This window comes from Pseudophryne corroboree, chromosome 6 (genome assembly GCF_028390025.1).
Source record: "Pseudophryne corroboree isolate aPseCor3 chromosome 6, aPseCor3.hap2, whole genome shotgun sequence".
Taxonomy (NCBI): domain Eukaryota; kingdom Metazoa; phylum Chordata; class Amphibia; order Anura; family Myobatrachidae; genus Pseudophryne; species Pseudophryne corroboree.
In genome coordinates, this window is record NC_086449.1 from 284,828,647 (window position 1) to 284,844,616 (window position 15,970).

Sequence of the window (15,970 nt, forward strand, 5' to 3'; positions counted from 1 at the left end):
TTGGATTTTACATGCTCTGTACTATGACATTGGGCATCGGCCTTGGCAGACGACGTTGATGGCATTTCATCGTCTCGGCCATGACTAGTGGCAGCAGCTTCAGCACGAGGTGGAAGTGGATCTTGATCTTTCCCTATTTTTTTAACCTCCACATTTTTGTTCTCCATATTTTAATGCGCACAACTAAAAGCCACCACAGGTATACAATGTAGATGGATGGATAGTATAGTATTATATTACTTATGGAGGACGAGTGACGACACAGAGATAGGTACAGCCGTGGCCTACCGTACTGCTATATATATATATAATATACTGTATAATAATAACGGACCTGGTGGACCCTGTCAGCAGACTGCTAAACTAGTATGAAGAAAAAAAAAGCCACCACAGGTATACAATGTAGATGGATGGATAGTATAGTATTATATTACTTATGGACGACGAGTGCACTGACGACACAGAGGTAGGTACAGCCGTGGCCTACCGTACTGCTATATATATATATATAATATACTGTATAATAATAACGGACCTGGTGGACACTGTCAGCAGACTGCTAAACTAGTATGAAGGAAAAAAAAAGCCACCACAGGTATACAATGTAGATGGATGGATAGTATAATATTATATTACTTATGGACGACGAGTGCACTGACGACACAGAGGTAGGTACAGCCGTGGCCTACCGTACTGCTATATATATATATATAATATACTGTATAATAATAACGGACCTGGTGGACACTGTCAGCAGACTGCTAAACTAGTATGAAGAAAAAAAAAGCCACCACAGGTATACAATGTAGATGGATGGATAGTATAGTATTATATTACTTATGGACGACGAGTGCACTGACGACACAGAGGTAGGTACAGCCATGGCCTACCGTACTGCTATATATATATATAATATACTGTATAATAATAACAGACCTGGTGGACACTGTCAGCAGACTGCTAAACTAGTATGAAGAAAAAAAAAGCCACCACAGGTATACAATGTAGATGGATGGATAGTATAGTATTATATTACTTATGGACGACGAGTGCACTGACGACACAGAGGTAGGTACAGCCGTGGCCTACCGTACTGCTATATATATATATATAATATACTGTATAATAATAACGGACCTGGTGGACACTGTCAGCAGACTGCTAAACTAGTATGAAGAAAAAAAAAGCCACCACAGGTATACAATGTAGATGGATGGATAGTATAGTATTATATTACTTATGGAGGACGAGTGCACTGACGACACAGAGGTAGGTACAGCCGTGGCCTACCATACTGCTATATATATATATAATATACTGTATAATAATAACGGGCCTGGTGGACACTGTCAGCAGACTGCTAAACTAGTATGAAGAAAAAAAAAGCCACCACAGGTATACAATGTAGATGGATGGATAGTATAGTATTATATTACTTATGGAGGACGAGTGCACTGACGACACAGAGGTAGGTACAGCCGTGGCCTACCGTACTGCTATATATATATATATATAATATACTGTATAATAATAACGGACCTGGTGGACACTGTCAGCAGACTGCTAAACTAGTATGAAGAAAAAAAAGCCACCACAGGTATACAATGTAGATGGATGGATAGTATAGTATTATATTACTTACGGAGGACGAGTGCACTGACGACACAGAGGTAGGTACAGCCGTGGCCTACCGTACTGCTATATATATATATATAATATACTGTATAATAATAACGGACCTGGTGGACACTGTCAGCAGACTGCTAAACTAGTATGAAGAAAAAAAAAGCCACCACAGGTATACAATGTAAATGGATGGATAGTATAGTATTATATTACTTATGGATGACGAGTGCACTGACGACACAGAGGTAGGTACAGCCGTGGCCTACCGTACTGCTATATATATATATATATATATATATATAATATACTGTATAATAATAACGGACCTGGTGGACACTGTCAGCAGACTGCTAAACTAGTATGAAGAAAAAAAAAAGCCACCACAGGTATACAATGTAGATGGATGGATAGTATAGTATTATATTACTTATGGAGGACGAGTGCACTGACGACACAGAGGTAGGTACAGCCGTGGCCTACCGTACTGCTATATATATATATATATATATATATATATATAATATACTGTATAATAATAACGGACCTGGTGGACACTGTCAGCAGACTGCTAAACTAGTATGAAGGGAAAAAAAGCCACCACAGGTATACAATGTAGATGGATGGATAGTATAGTATTATATTACTTATGGAGGACGAGTGCACTGACGACACAGAGGTAGGTACAGCCGTGGCCTACCGTACTGCTATATATATATATAATATACTGTATAATAATAACGGACCTGGTGGACACTGTCAGCAGACTGCTAAACTAGTATGAAGAAAAAAAAAGCCACCATAGGTATACAATGTAGATGGATGGATAGTATAGTATTATATTACTTATGGAGGACGAGTGTACTGACGACACAGAGGTAGGTACAGCCGTGGCCTACCGTACTGCTATATATATATATAATATACTGTATAATAATAACGGACCTGGTGGACACTGTCAGCAGACTGCTAAACTAGTATGAAGAAAAAAAAAGCCACCACAGGTATACAATGTAGATGGATGGATAGTATAGTATTATATTACTTATGGACGATGAGTGCACTGACGACACAGAGGTAGGTACAGCCGTGGACTACCGTACTGCTATATATATATAATATACTGTATAATAATAACGGACCTGGTGGACACTGTCAGCAGACTGCTAAACTAGTATGAAGAAAAAAAAAGCCACCACAGGAGTGTTTTTCAGGCAGACAAACGTATACTGGTCTGGTGGTCAGTGTCAGCAAAACTGTGCACTGTACTCCTGCTATAACTGCTCCCCAGTCCCCACAATTAGGCAGTGTGAGCAGTGCACTCAGCACAGATATATCATGCAGCAGTGCAGCACACTGAGCACAGATATGGTGGAGCGTTTTTTTCAGGCAGAGAAACAACGGATTAAACTCACTGGTGGTATTATAATCAAAACCCTGCACTGTACTCCCTAACAGCTGCTCCCCGTCCCCAATCCTCCCCACAATTATAACTAAGTCACTCTTTTCTACTATAACGGAGAGGACGCCAGCCACGTCCTCTCCCTATCAATCTCAATGCACGTGTGAAAATGGCGGCGACGCGCGGCTGCTTATATAGAATCCGAGTCTCGCGAGAATCCGACAGCGGGATGATGACGTTCGGGCGCGCTCGGTTTACCCGAGCCACACGGGAGAATCCGAGCACGGCTCGGACCCGTGTAAAAAGGCTGAAGTTCGGGCGGGTTCGGTTTCCGAGAAACCGAACCCGCTCATCACTAATAAATACACACACAGTTACAGTATATGCAGTAAATATAGATTTATGTTACACACACAGACACACTGTCACACACACACCTCTCACAAAAAGGTTAAAAAAAAACAAAGCCACTATCATGTAGAAAAAACAAACCACCATTATTTATTAAAGTAATACCCCCAGAAAACCCCTGCCCACATCCCCAGGCCTGTGATTCTAAATATATTGTACACTCTTTTGCAGAGTGGAATACAGTGTCTGAGCACTGACCCGGCCAGCATCAGAACCCCTTCCACTCCTCCCCCTCGGGACCCATCAGCACCCACCAACTACCTGGTGGCTTGCTGCAGAGTCCGTGGAGCCTCACCCGGCCAGCTCTCTGCATCAAAGCTCCATGGTACAGTAGCTTCCTGAGGCAGACAGGAGCTGTGCGCTGCAGCTCCCTCTAGTGTTCATTCAGTCAGCATCTCAGTGTATTGGAGGAGGTAGCTGCCGCAAGACAGAAACGGCCTGCGGAGCTCCTCCGTGTCAAAATAAATAAATAAATATTGGTCAGTGGCGCGATGGATCGGCGGGCAGGGGGGGTTTCCAGGTACTCGGAACCCCCCCCTGCGTGCGCGTATGCAGTGCACATGGTTTTGCCCAACTGCTAACAAAATTCCTGCTGCGATCAACTTGGAATTACCCCCAAAATGTTATATATAGTGAATTAAATTAAGTGTTGCTATATTTGGTTCACATAGTACTGTTTTACAAACTTTACATATATACTTGTAAAAGGTATTAAACACTCAGCACTGTTTCATTGTATAATCAGGTTTCCAAACTTTTTTGAATCACGGCGCCCTAGAATATCAGAATTTTTTTCACGGCACCCCTAGGCCAAAAATTTCTTATTGAGAAATTTAGAAAGAAATATTACATTAAGTAGATCGTGTTTATATGTCATCCTTAGGGTCAGTTGTGTGGTGAGGGACAAGATTTGCTTCTGTTTGGCCACATATTTTATGACGGGCAGCCACCATCACTGGCCTAATGGTCTATTATATTGACCATGAATAATTTGAATTGGTCCTGGACCACCAACCCAGGGCACCCCTGCAAGTGTCCCGAGGCACCCCAGGGAGCCACGGCACACAGTTTGGGAACCTCTGGTATAATGGTTTCTGAATATATCACTGGAAAGATGGCGCAAGGAGACCATCTTGTAATGGTGAAGCCTGCTGTATGGCAGCCACAGTGGTCAGTTCTGGGTGCAGGATATTTGGTGTCTGGAAACCCATGACCCATAGGCCAGTGTATGTACCACACCACGCACCCATGATAGACATGCCAGTGGATGTACACACATCTAAGGAATTTCCACAATAAAAAGAAACTGTGGAGATGAAATGAATAGAGAATGGAGCACTGAAGAGTGGAGAGAAAAGCATTTTATTCATGAGAATTAAACAGAGAGAAGACGATGTTTTGAATCTTGTTTCGTGATTTCCTAAATGACCTCCTACGTTATGTGTGCATGAGTGTACAGAAGTAGCCATGCTCATGTTACTGCAATGTGGCATGCTGCATCATGGCAGTCTGACATGTCATGTAGCAAGCCGTGTTGCAGCATGCCGCATTGCAGTAACATGAGCATGGCTACATCCGTACATACAAGTACAATGACTCCTTAAATATGCAATCACAGCAATCAACCTAAACCTTATAAATATAAACATACATTTTTTTCAGTAATGTCAAACAGACTTTTGGCATAACATAGCTGCTCTGAGTTTCATTGGGGTTCCAATGTTTAGTCAGACAATGTCTAGGTTGACAGTCATTAGGTCGACCTAATATGGTCAACATGCCTTAGGTTGACACTGTCAAAAGGTCAGCAGGTTCAAATGGTCGACATGGTAATGGTAGACACACATATGGTCGACACAGCTTTTTAAGGTTTTGGTTCTTTTCTGTCATTTTTTACACCTTTTTTTATACTTTACCATCCATGTAGGCTACAATTGGGAATAGTAACCTGTGCTGAGCGCATTGAGGCGCCTTGCCCACAGCTTGGCAAGCGAAGCGAGCCATGCAAGGGAACGCAGTACACTTATTGGGGTTCCCTGTGCTCTGACGGTGAAAACGACACACACAAAAAGTGGTGTCAACTTTTTTTGTGTCGACCTTTTCATGTGTTGACCTTTTTTCTGTATCATCCTAATGCATGTCGACCTTTTGTCAGTGTCAATCTAAGACACGTCGACCTTTTGTCAGTGTCAACTTAATACCATACCATACCGACCATATGGGGTTGACCTAATGACTGTCGACATTGTATATCTTCTATACTACACCTGTTTCATTGCAGTCTGTAGGGATGAGCTACAGAAATACTACAGTGAAAATAGGGTTTCAGTATGATATGCCATGTGTCGGGATCCCGGCGGTCAGGAGACTGACGCCGGGAACTCGACAGCCGGAATACCAGTAGCGAGCGCAGCGTATTCCCTCACAGGCTCGCCACGCTTTGGACCCCATAGACCACCACCTGAGTGAGGATTCCAACCGCCGGTATTTCACCAGGTTTCGGGATTCTGGCATTCCAGCATCGGTATCCTAACATCCGGCAAAATAAATGCCTCCAGAAAATAGCGTGTATATATCTAATGCACATCTATCGAACTAAAGTGAAAAATAAACAGGAATTTCCCTTTACACTCTGGATGTAAAAGCAACAAAGAAATTACAGCTATTAAGTTGTCACTTAAACTGACCTCTTATCACGAGAGTAATTACACAACCTGTTAAACTGGTTCCTCAGCTTTTCCAAGGTATCCGTACTATGCAATATCCACTAGTTTTCCACAGTAATTATAAGAAGACATTCCCTTAAGTAAGCTGTGCACATGATGACAGGCACAGAATACAAACATGTCAACTTGTTCTTATTGAAATATGTATACATATATGAAGTCAGTCTATATACTTTACCCAAAGGTATATGTATACCCACTGTTCATAGGAGACAGCCTTATAAACTATTCATGCACCTAGGACTGACTGAAGCGATGGAAATGGCACACCATGCAAAGTTTAACCACAAAGTAAGGTATGCCCTTAAGCTGAGCCGTCACCCCTCTGTTATCTCTATAAAATGTACTATGCAGCAGAACTCTGTGTACAGATGTGCCTATTCCACATGTCCAGTAACAGGCAAGGCCCTCACTCCTCTCAGCTTCTTCTCCTCTGCCTTAATGCTCTATACAGTAGTCTCAGGTTCTGCGGCACCTGTAAATCCAGATACATGCCTCCATAGAGGATCTTGTGCTGTGACTCTGTGGATTTGAGCTTTTGTGAAAGAATAACATTATTTTGCCCAAATAGAATCCCTTGCAGAATAGCTTACATTTATTTTTATTGTTTTGTAAATTTCCCAGGTGCCTGATCACGTTACCCAAGTAGCCTTCAGCTGTAACAAAAATCATATGTTATACAATATTATTAGTTAGCATTCATTTCTCTTTGGCTTTGCACACTGTGTGGTTGCCCCTCTCACAGAGCCTTAGTTGCACCTGTGGTCCTCCAATAACATCATAATTGTTTAAACAAAACCTGCAAATATACTATACATACCAAGTTGAATTGTTGTTGTAGCTTTTCATTTGCATAATTTATGCAGAACTGTTCAAAACTATTGACTTCAAAGGTTTCAAACCTGCATCAAAAAGATTTCTATTTTAATATATTCAATATGAAATGAATGAGTCAAACAAATATGTAACAACAGAGCAGTAGGTGAAGGAGTGAATCTGAGAGCTCAGGTGTAACAGTAACATGAGTAATAACAACAGATATTTCATGACAATCATTTTTGTAGGAAAGACCAATGTTCCAACCCAGCCTCTCAGCAACAGCTCTTTCCTCCAGATATAAAGGCAAAACAGCAGTAAGCATCATTAACATGCTAAACGTCTGGGATTTCTTATCAGCAAATGCTTTAGCCATAAAGTTTTAAAAATAAAATAAAATAAGCAATAAAATAAAAAAAGTAAGCAATAACAACTTTTTGGGACAAATATGTTTATAATGGGCCATATCCCAGAGACTAAGGGAAGTAACCTTACTAAACAATGCAATAGGAAGAGAGGTGTCCGGGGGAGTGTGGAGAACACAAGGAAACATTTTATATAATTTAGCATTAAGTAGACATGGTGTCCCCTATCTGGAAAACCCCAAGTCTCACACACTGGTCCTCATTCAGGTTGGATCGTAATACTCCAATGCGCATACGGCCGCAATGCACGTGTGCGTACTCTCACAGTGTGAATGCATCCCGGGAAGATCTGATTGCACTTTAATTGACAGCGGCGGCCGTCAGGGGGGAAGCGTCAATGTGGCATGTGGTCCGGACAATGGAAGCGTGTTCGGAACGTTTTCAGGGCGGCCGCGTGATGTCACGCTCGGCCATGGGTGACCAGAAAAATGGTGTTAGTCCTAGCTGTGTATGCAGGAGGTCAACCCCAATTTCAGATTCAGCTATGCAATCATAATTGATTTACGATCGCATCGCCTGCCGCCGATTAGCATGCTGGGCGGTCTTTCCCTGTGCTGGGCAGCCCCAGCATGCAATGCGAAGCAGTAGTAGAATCTGCTACTGAATCTGAATGAAGTCCATTGTCTCTATCACATGGCACCATAATCATATTAATAGCACATATCAGAGAATGTACCTTTAAAGAATAAATCCACCTTTGTATACTTGGTAATCTCTTTGGGTGGGTGAGCCTAGAGGGGATTAAACGTTTGCAAATATAACCCTTATTTTCTATCTATGTATTGGCTAGCACCTTACTGAGCAAGTTCCCAGTGTGCAGTGTGTGCGCTCTATAACCTCATTGCTACTGTTGTCACAAACCCAATACCATCTGGTAAATAGCTTTTCACACTAGTCCATTAAATCTGTTGATATTGGCTAGATGACATTGCAGTGAGGGCCATCGAAAGACAGAGTCCATATCCCTGAGCATATCATATCCCTGAGCATATCATATTCCTGAGCATACCGTATCCCTGAGTAGGGTGTAGTATATAACCTCATTGCCTCATTGCTACTGTTGTCACAAACCCAATACCATCTGGTAAATAGCTTTTCACACTAGTCCATTAAATCTGTTGATATTGGCTAGATGACATTGCGATGAGGGCCATCGAAAGACAGAGTCCATATCCCTGAGCATATCATATACCTGAACATATCATAACCCTGAGAATAACATATCCCTGAGCATATCATATCCTTGAAAATAACATATCCCTGAGCATACCATATCCCGCTACCGCTGCGCTCGGCACAGGTTACCGTTCCCAATTGTAATCCACGTGGATCGTAAAGTATAAAAAAGTTCAAAAATAAAAAAAATTGTGAAAAACTCATGTTGACCTAGGACATGTCGACCTAGTGACCATGTCGACCTAGAAACCCTGTCGACCTAATGCATGTCGCTCAATAGTGGTCGACCTAGTGACTGCCGACCTAAGTGTGGTCGACCTAGAGACCGGATTCCCCTGAACAAACTATATCCCTGAGAATAACGTATGCCTGACCCTAAGCATACCATATCCCTGAGAATAACATATCCCTGAGAATAACATATCCCTGACCCTAAGCATACCATATCCCTGAGAATAACATATCCCTGAGCATATCATATCCCTGAACATACTATTGCCCTTATTTATCAATGTGGTCCCCTTGCAGTATTACTTTTCAATATCACTCACTGTGGTATATTGAATTGGAGCTCATCTATTTAAGATGAGCTCCTACCACGGTGAGCGATATTGAATTTTGCCTTGTTAGCGCTGCTTATTTCCTTCCTGCAGCACTGATGAATGAAGAACAGTAGTGCCGCGGCTGGCTCTTTGCGCATACGCTGACTTTGGACAGACGCGGCACATGCTCTTTAATCACTTCCGGACGTTTCAGCCATTGTGTGGGTCTGTTTTGGAAAAAAAGAAGAAGGGAGGGACAGTGCGTTGCTATGGAGATTCTGAAGGAGCAGGGGATTGTGGGTGCAGAAATGAAAGTCTCCACGGAGACAGAAAGCCCAGTGTCGTCAGAGCTATTTAACAGAAAAGACAAGCAAGCGAGGAGAGAACAGCGCAGTGAGCGCTAAAACATGCCCTACACCAGTTGATAAATAAGGAACACACGGAGGGCACATTGCATATTGATAATAAATAGCACAGTCGAAAAACAGTGCGGGGGGGGGGGAGGGGGTTATAAATAACAAATAGCCCTATTTAACACTGTGGATGAAAACTTAAAGCAAAAACCCTTTATTTAATAAGGGCATATATCCCTGAGTATACCATACCCCTGAGCATATCATACCCCTGAGCATATCATATCCCTGAGCATACCATATCCCTGAGCATATCATACCCCTGAGCATATCATATCCCTGAGCATACCATATCCCTGAGCATATCATACCCCTGAGCATATCATATCCCTGAGCATATCATATCCCTGAGCATATCATATCCCTGAGCATATCATATCCCAGAGCATACCATATCCCTGAGCATATCATATCCCTGAGCATACCATATCCCTGAGCATATCATATCCCTGAGCATATCATATCCCTGAGCATATCATATCCCTGAGCATATCATATCCCTGAGTATACCATATCCCTGAGCATACCATATCCCTGAGCATATCATATCCCTGAGCATACCATATCCCTGAGCATATCATACCCCTGAGCATATCATATGCATACCATATCCCAGAGCATATCATACACCTGAGCATATCATACCCCTGAGCATACCATATCCCTGAGCATATCATATCCCTGAGCATACCATATCCCTGAGCATACCATATCCCTGAGCATATCATATCCCTGAGCATATCATATCCCTGAGCATATCATATCCCTGAGTATACCATATCCCTGAGCATACCATATCCCTGAGCATATCATATCCCTGAGCATACCATATCCCTGAGCATATCATACCCCTGAGCATATCATATGCATACCATATCCCTGAGCATATCATACACCTGAGCATATCATACCCCTGAGCATACCATATCCCTGAGCATATCATATCCCTGAGCATACCATATCCCTGAGCATACCATATCCCTGAGCATATCATATCCTTGAGCATACCATATCCCTAAGCATACCATATCCCTGAGCATATCATATCCTTGAGTATACCATATCCCTGAGCATATCATATCCCTGAGTATACCATATCCCTGAGCATACCATATCCCTGAGCATATCATACCCCTGAGCATATCATATCCCTGAGCATACCATATCCCTGAGCATATCATACCCCTGAGCATATCATATCCCTGAGCATACCATATCCCTAAGCATATCATACCCCTGAGCATATCATATCCCTGAGCATATCATATCCCTGAGCATACCATATCCCTGAGCATATCATATCCCTGAGCATATCATATCCCTGAGCATACCATATCCCTGAGCATACCATATCCCTGAGCATACCATATCCCTGAGCATAGCATATCCCTGAGCATATCATATCCCTGAGCATACCATATCCCTGAGCATATCATACCCCTGAGCATACCATGTCCCTGAGCATATCATATCCCTGAGAATAACATTTCCCTGAGCATATCATATCCCTGAGCATATCATATCCCTGAGCATATCATATCCCTGAGTATACAATATCCCTGAGCATACCATATCCCTGAGAATAACATATCCCTGAGCATATCATATCCCTGAGTATACCATATCCCTGAGTATACAATATCCCTGAGCATACCATATCCTTGAGCATATCATATCTCTGAGCATACCACAGCCCTGAACATATCATAGCTCTGAGTATACCATATCCTTGAGCATATCATATCCCTGAGTATACCATATCCCTGAGCATATCATATCCCTGAGCATACCATAACCCTGAGCATATCATATACCTGAGTATACCATATCCTTGAGCATATCATATCCCTGAGAATAACATATCCCTGAGCATATCATATCCCTGAGCATATCATATTCCTGAGCATACCATATCCCTGAGTAGGGTGTAGTATTGTATGCCGTCGGCCAGGCTCCTGGCGACCAGCATACCGGCGGCGGAATCCCGATCGCCGGCATACCGACAGTGTGGCGAGCGCAAATGAGCCCCTTGCGGGCTCGCTACGCTGCGAGCATAGTACTATTCTCCCTCCAGGGGGGTCGTGGACCCCCCAAGAGGGAGATAAAGTGTCGGTATGCTGGCTGTCGCGATTCCGGCACTGGTATACTGTGCGCCGGGATCCCGACAGGCGGCAAACTGAAGACCACGCCCCTGAGTATACCATATCCCTGAGCATATCATATCCCTGAGAATAACATATCCCTGAGCATATCATATCCCTGAGCATACCATATCCCTGAGAATAACATATCCCTGAGCATACCATATCCCTGAGCACACCATATCCCTGAGAATAACATATTCCTGAGCATATCATATCCCTGAGTATACCATATCCCTGAGAATAACATATTCCTGAGCATATCATATCCCTGAGCATATCATATCCCTGAGCATATCATATCCCTGAGCATACCATATCCCTGAGCATACCATATCCCTGAGCATATCATATCCCTGAGCATATCATATCCCTGAGCATACCATATCCCTGAGCATATCATATCCCTGAGCATACCATAGCCCTAAGCATACGTCTGTATGTCTACCTATAGTTGAGAAGGGGAGTGGGCCAGACAGAAGTGTTGCAGGTGAAGTTTTATTTACCACATTCATTTAGGGAATGGTCTTATTTTACCACAGCCTCTACAGTATTTCAACACGAATAAAGTCCACTTACCCATAAATATCAAGTACCCCAATGAATGTATGCTGTTTCCCTTTGAACTGTAATACTTTGTTTAATTTTTCAATCACATAGTCAAAGAGATGGGAGTAGATCTTCTTAGCCAGAGCGTCCCGTCCATTATCAGCTTGAAGTTTTGTCATGGGTTTGATAACGGTGTCTGATGTAGTAACTATTTTCCTATTGCACAGCCACATTGCCATCTTGTCCGTGTCCAGGTTCAGGAGCTCACAAAATATCTGCAGGTGTTTGTCGTTTCTCTACAAAGGCAAAGTCACAGTTATTATTCTGAAATTACATAAATAAAACTAACAACATATGGGAAAGTGGTAATAATCGCATCAGTATAGCAAACTGTTCCTTAAATTGCATCTAATGTATTTATGAATTACAGTATTACAGCCCCTTCAGTCATGTTCATGTCAAGTGTAGTGGTCCTTCAAGTTTTGTCCATTTAGCTAGCTTGCTTCTACTTACACTAACTGAAGATCTGTCATCACTAACACGCTTGATCTGTACATTTCCTAAATGCAGGGTAGCCGCCAGAACCTTGAAGACATCCATCTGAAAGTCAACATTGAAACCTAAACATCGGGCCAGTGGCCAAAAGAAAAACAAAACAAAATCTATGTTAATCTAGAATAAAACAACATATATGTTCAGTTTATTGATCAGAGCTGTTTTCAACATTAATTAATGAGACCGTCTACAAGTCACCGAGCAAAAAAATAACCAACAGCGGGTAAACAGAAAAAAAGAGATGAATAAATAACTGCTGTAGTTTATACAGGTTACAGAATAATAAAGTGACGGGAATTTACATCAGGAAAAAATGTCAGACGTCATGTTTTTTACTTCACAAGTCATAAGAGCAAGATAGCAATATTTTATACAAATACTTTTATTTATTCTTATGCAATCTTTTATTAAATGATAGACAAATCCAATACTTTCCGGCATATTCAGGATAAGATAAAATCAAACACCTTTATTATTTTTATGTACTTACCTAGTAACTTAAAGGTTTTTTGGGTATCTATCATATCTTTTCTGTCATTGACTCCGTCAATAACTGTGCAGCCACCCATACATGTGTAGTTAAAGTTATCGGCACTCACTGAATGAAAGAAAGAAAGAAAGTAAGAAAGAAAGAAAGAAAGAAAGAAAGAAAGAAAGAAAGAAAGAAAGAAAGAAAGAAAGAAAGAAAGAAAGAAAGAAAGAAAGAAAGAGAAAAAGAAAGAAAGAAAGAAAGGAAAATGAAGGACAGTGAAACATTAGTGAAAAGTATTTATGGTAAACTCATGTATTCTTTCATCTGTTGGGCATACTCAGATGGAGGTGCTTGAATTCAGGTTGGTCGGCAGATGCACAGAGCTGGTAAAATATGTGGTAATTTCTCTCATTATCAGACTGCAAAAAACAGGAAAAACAAAGGATCTTATATAAGCATTTTCTGCACAAATAACAAGGATAGGATTTACTGTACAGTATAGACTTAGTTTTTATAGGGACTTAGGGGGTAATTCCAAGTTGATCGCAGCAGGAATTTAGTTAGCAATTGGGCAAAACCATGTGCACTGCAGGTGGGGCAGATATAACATTTGCAGAGAGAGTTAGATTTGGGTGGGTTATTTTATTTCTGTGCAGGGTAAATACTGGCTGCTTTATTTTTACACTGCAAATTAGATTGCAGATTGAACACACCCCACCCAAATCTAACTCTCTCTGCACATGTTAAATCTGCCTCCCCTGCAGTGCACATGGTTTTGCCCAATTGCTAACTAAATTCCTGCTGCGATCAACTTGGAATTACCCCCTTATTGTACTCACCTGAAACACGACCCTGGATTTCTCAAGAAGGTACGTCCTCAGATTTGCACCAATTATTTGGTATCGCCTGTCAAAGCTAATCTCTGTGTATTTTCCAAATCGGCTGCTGTTATCATTTCTAGTGGTTTTTGCATTTCCAATGGCCTGTGAATGAAAGTCAGTTGGTCATTTTAGCCAGAGACGTTCTATGAAATGGAGATTGGCAACCTGAGACCTGCTGCCTAAAAGATAAGATTTATTCTACAGCACCATTAAAAAGAATAAAACGTTGATAGGGCTTGGATTTCTAACATAATAACGAATGGCAGTCTCTATAAATATGCAACTAATTGTGATCATCAGTAACTGCTGAAGACACAAATCAGGAATGTGATATGTTTGCAGTCTAGCTAACGCTGAACTACACGTCCCATTAAACTAAGGGGGTCATTCAGATCTCATCGCTGGACTGCTTTTTTTGCTGTCCTGCGTTCAGATAGTCGCTGCCTACAGGGGGAGTGTATTCAGTCTCTTCAGGGCCGATCGCTCCAAGGTTCTCTCAGGAAAAACGAAGGGTGGTGGCATCTGCTTCTACATCAACGACGGATGGTGCACCAATGTCACGATCATAGGCAAATCATGCAGCCCTCACCTGGAGATGCTGAGTATCAACTGCAACCCCTTCTATTCCCCCCGGGAATTTGCCTCAATTGTCTTTGTGGGAGTGTACATCCCCCCCCCTCGCCTGCGCGAACGAAGCCCTGCACCACCTGGCCATATGTATATCCGACATAGAACAAAAACACCCAGACTCTCTGCTTATAGTACTGGGTGACTTCAACAGAACTAACCTGAGCAAGGAGCTACCTAAGTACAAACAACAAGTCACGTGTCCCACTAGAGAGGGGCGCACCCTTGATCACTGCTACACTACCCTCAAGTCTGCCTTCCGGTCTATCCCGCGTGCTGCACTCGGCCTATCTGATCACTGCCTCGTCCACCTACTCCCTACCTATACACAGAAGCTGAGAGTGGTTAAGCCTGTCGTTAAGACTGTTAAGAAATGGACCAATGAGGCCAAGATGAAGCTCCAGGCCTGCTTTGACTGCACAGAATGGGGGGTCTTTGAAGCCTCGGCAACCGACCTGAATGACTTGACAGACACTGTCACATCCTACATCAGCTACTGTGAGGACATGTGTGTACCTACCAAGACTTACCGCATTTACAACAACAACAAGCCCTGGTTCAATGCCCAACTCAGGCAACTTCGTCGAGCCAAAGAGGAGGCCTATAGCAGCGGTGACAGAGCACTATACAACCGTACTAGGAACTCTCTGACTTAAGGAATCAGGCTAGCAAAAAAGCGGTTCTCGGACAAGCTGACAAACGATCTCTCCACCAATGACCCCGTATCTGTATGGAAAGGAATGCAATCCATAACCAACTATAGGAAAACATCAAAGTCCACCGCCATGCACCAAGACCTTGCAGATGAACTGAACCACTTTTATTGCAGGTTCACAAAAGAAGTCCCCTGCAACCCAAACAATCACTTCTACGATGCCCCGAACACCGACGGCCAACCCCAGGCACTGCAAGTTACCCAAGAAGAGGTGGAGGCATTGTTCAAAAGGGCCAAAACCAGGAAAGCTCCGGGTCCTGACGGAGTGTCACCATCTGCCCTAAGAGCATGTGCGGTTCAGCTCGCCCCCATATTCACCAAGATCTTCAATAAATCGCTGGAGCTACAGAAAGTCCCTTCCTGCCTCAAAAGGTCTACTATAGTCCCGGTCCCCAAGAAACCTACTATCACGAACCTGAACGACTACAGGCCGATAGCACTGACGTCTGTGGTTATGAAAACGTTCGAGCGTCTGGTTTTGAATCACCTGAAAACT

At 42.5% G+C, this 15,970-nt stretch overlaps 1 protein-coding gene across 2 annotated transcripts in view; it reads right to left on the minus strand.

The window, feature by feature from the left end:
* The window catches only part of MYO5C (myosin VC), a 333,517-nt gene that overhangs the window by 236,368 nt on the left and 81,179 nt on the right, over window positions 1-15,970 (minus strand). For both annotated transcript variants that reach the window (XM_063926097.1, XM_063926096.1), the window contains exons 6-11: window positions 14,091-14,234; window positions 13,589-13,670; window positions 13,270-13,377; window positions 12,738-12,844; window positions 12,255-12,520; window positions 6,983-7,064 (exon numbers count right to left, since the gene is read on the minus strand). In XM_063926097.1, coding sequence (XP_063782167.1) covers window positions 6,983-7,064; window positions 12,255-12,520; window positions 12,738-12,844; window positions 13,270-13,377; window positions 13,589-13,670; window positions 14,091-14,234 — 789 coding nt within the window. The remainder of the gene's footprint in view (window positions 1-6,982; window positions 7,065-12,254; window positions 12,521-12,737; window positions 12,845-13,269; window positions 13,378-13,588; window positions 13,671-14,090; window positions 14,235-15,970) is intronic.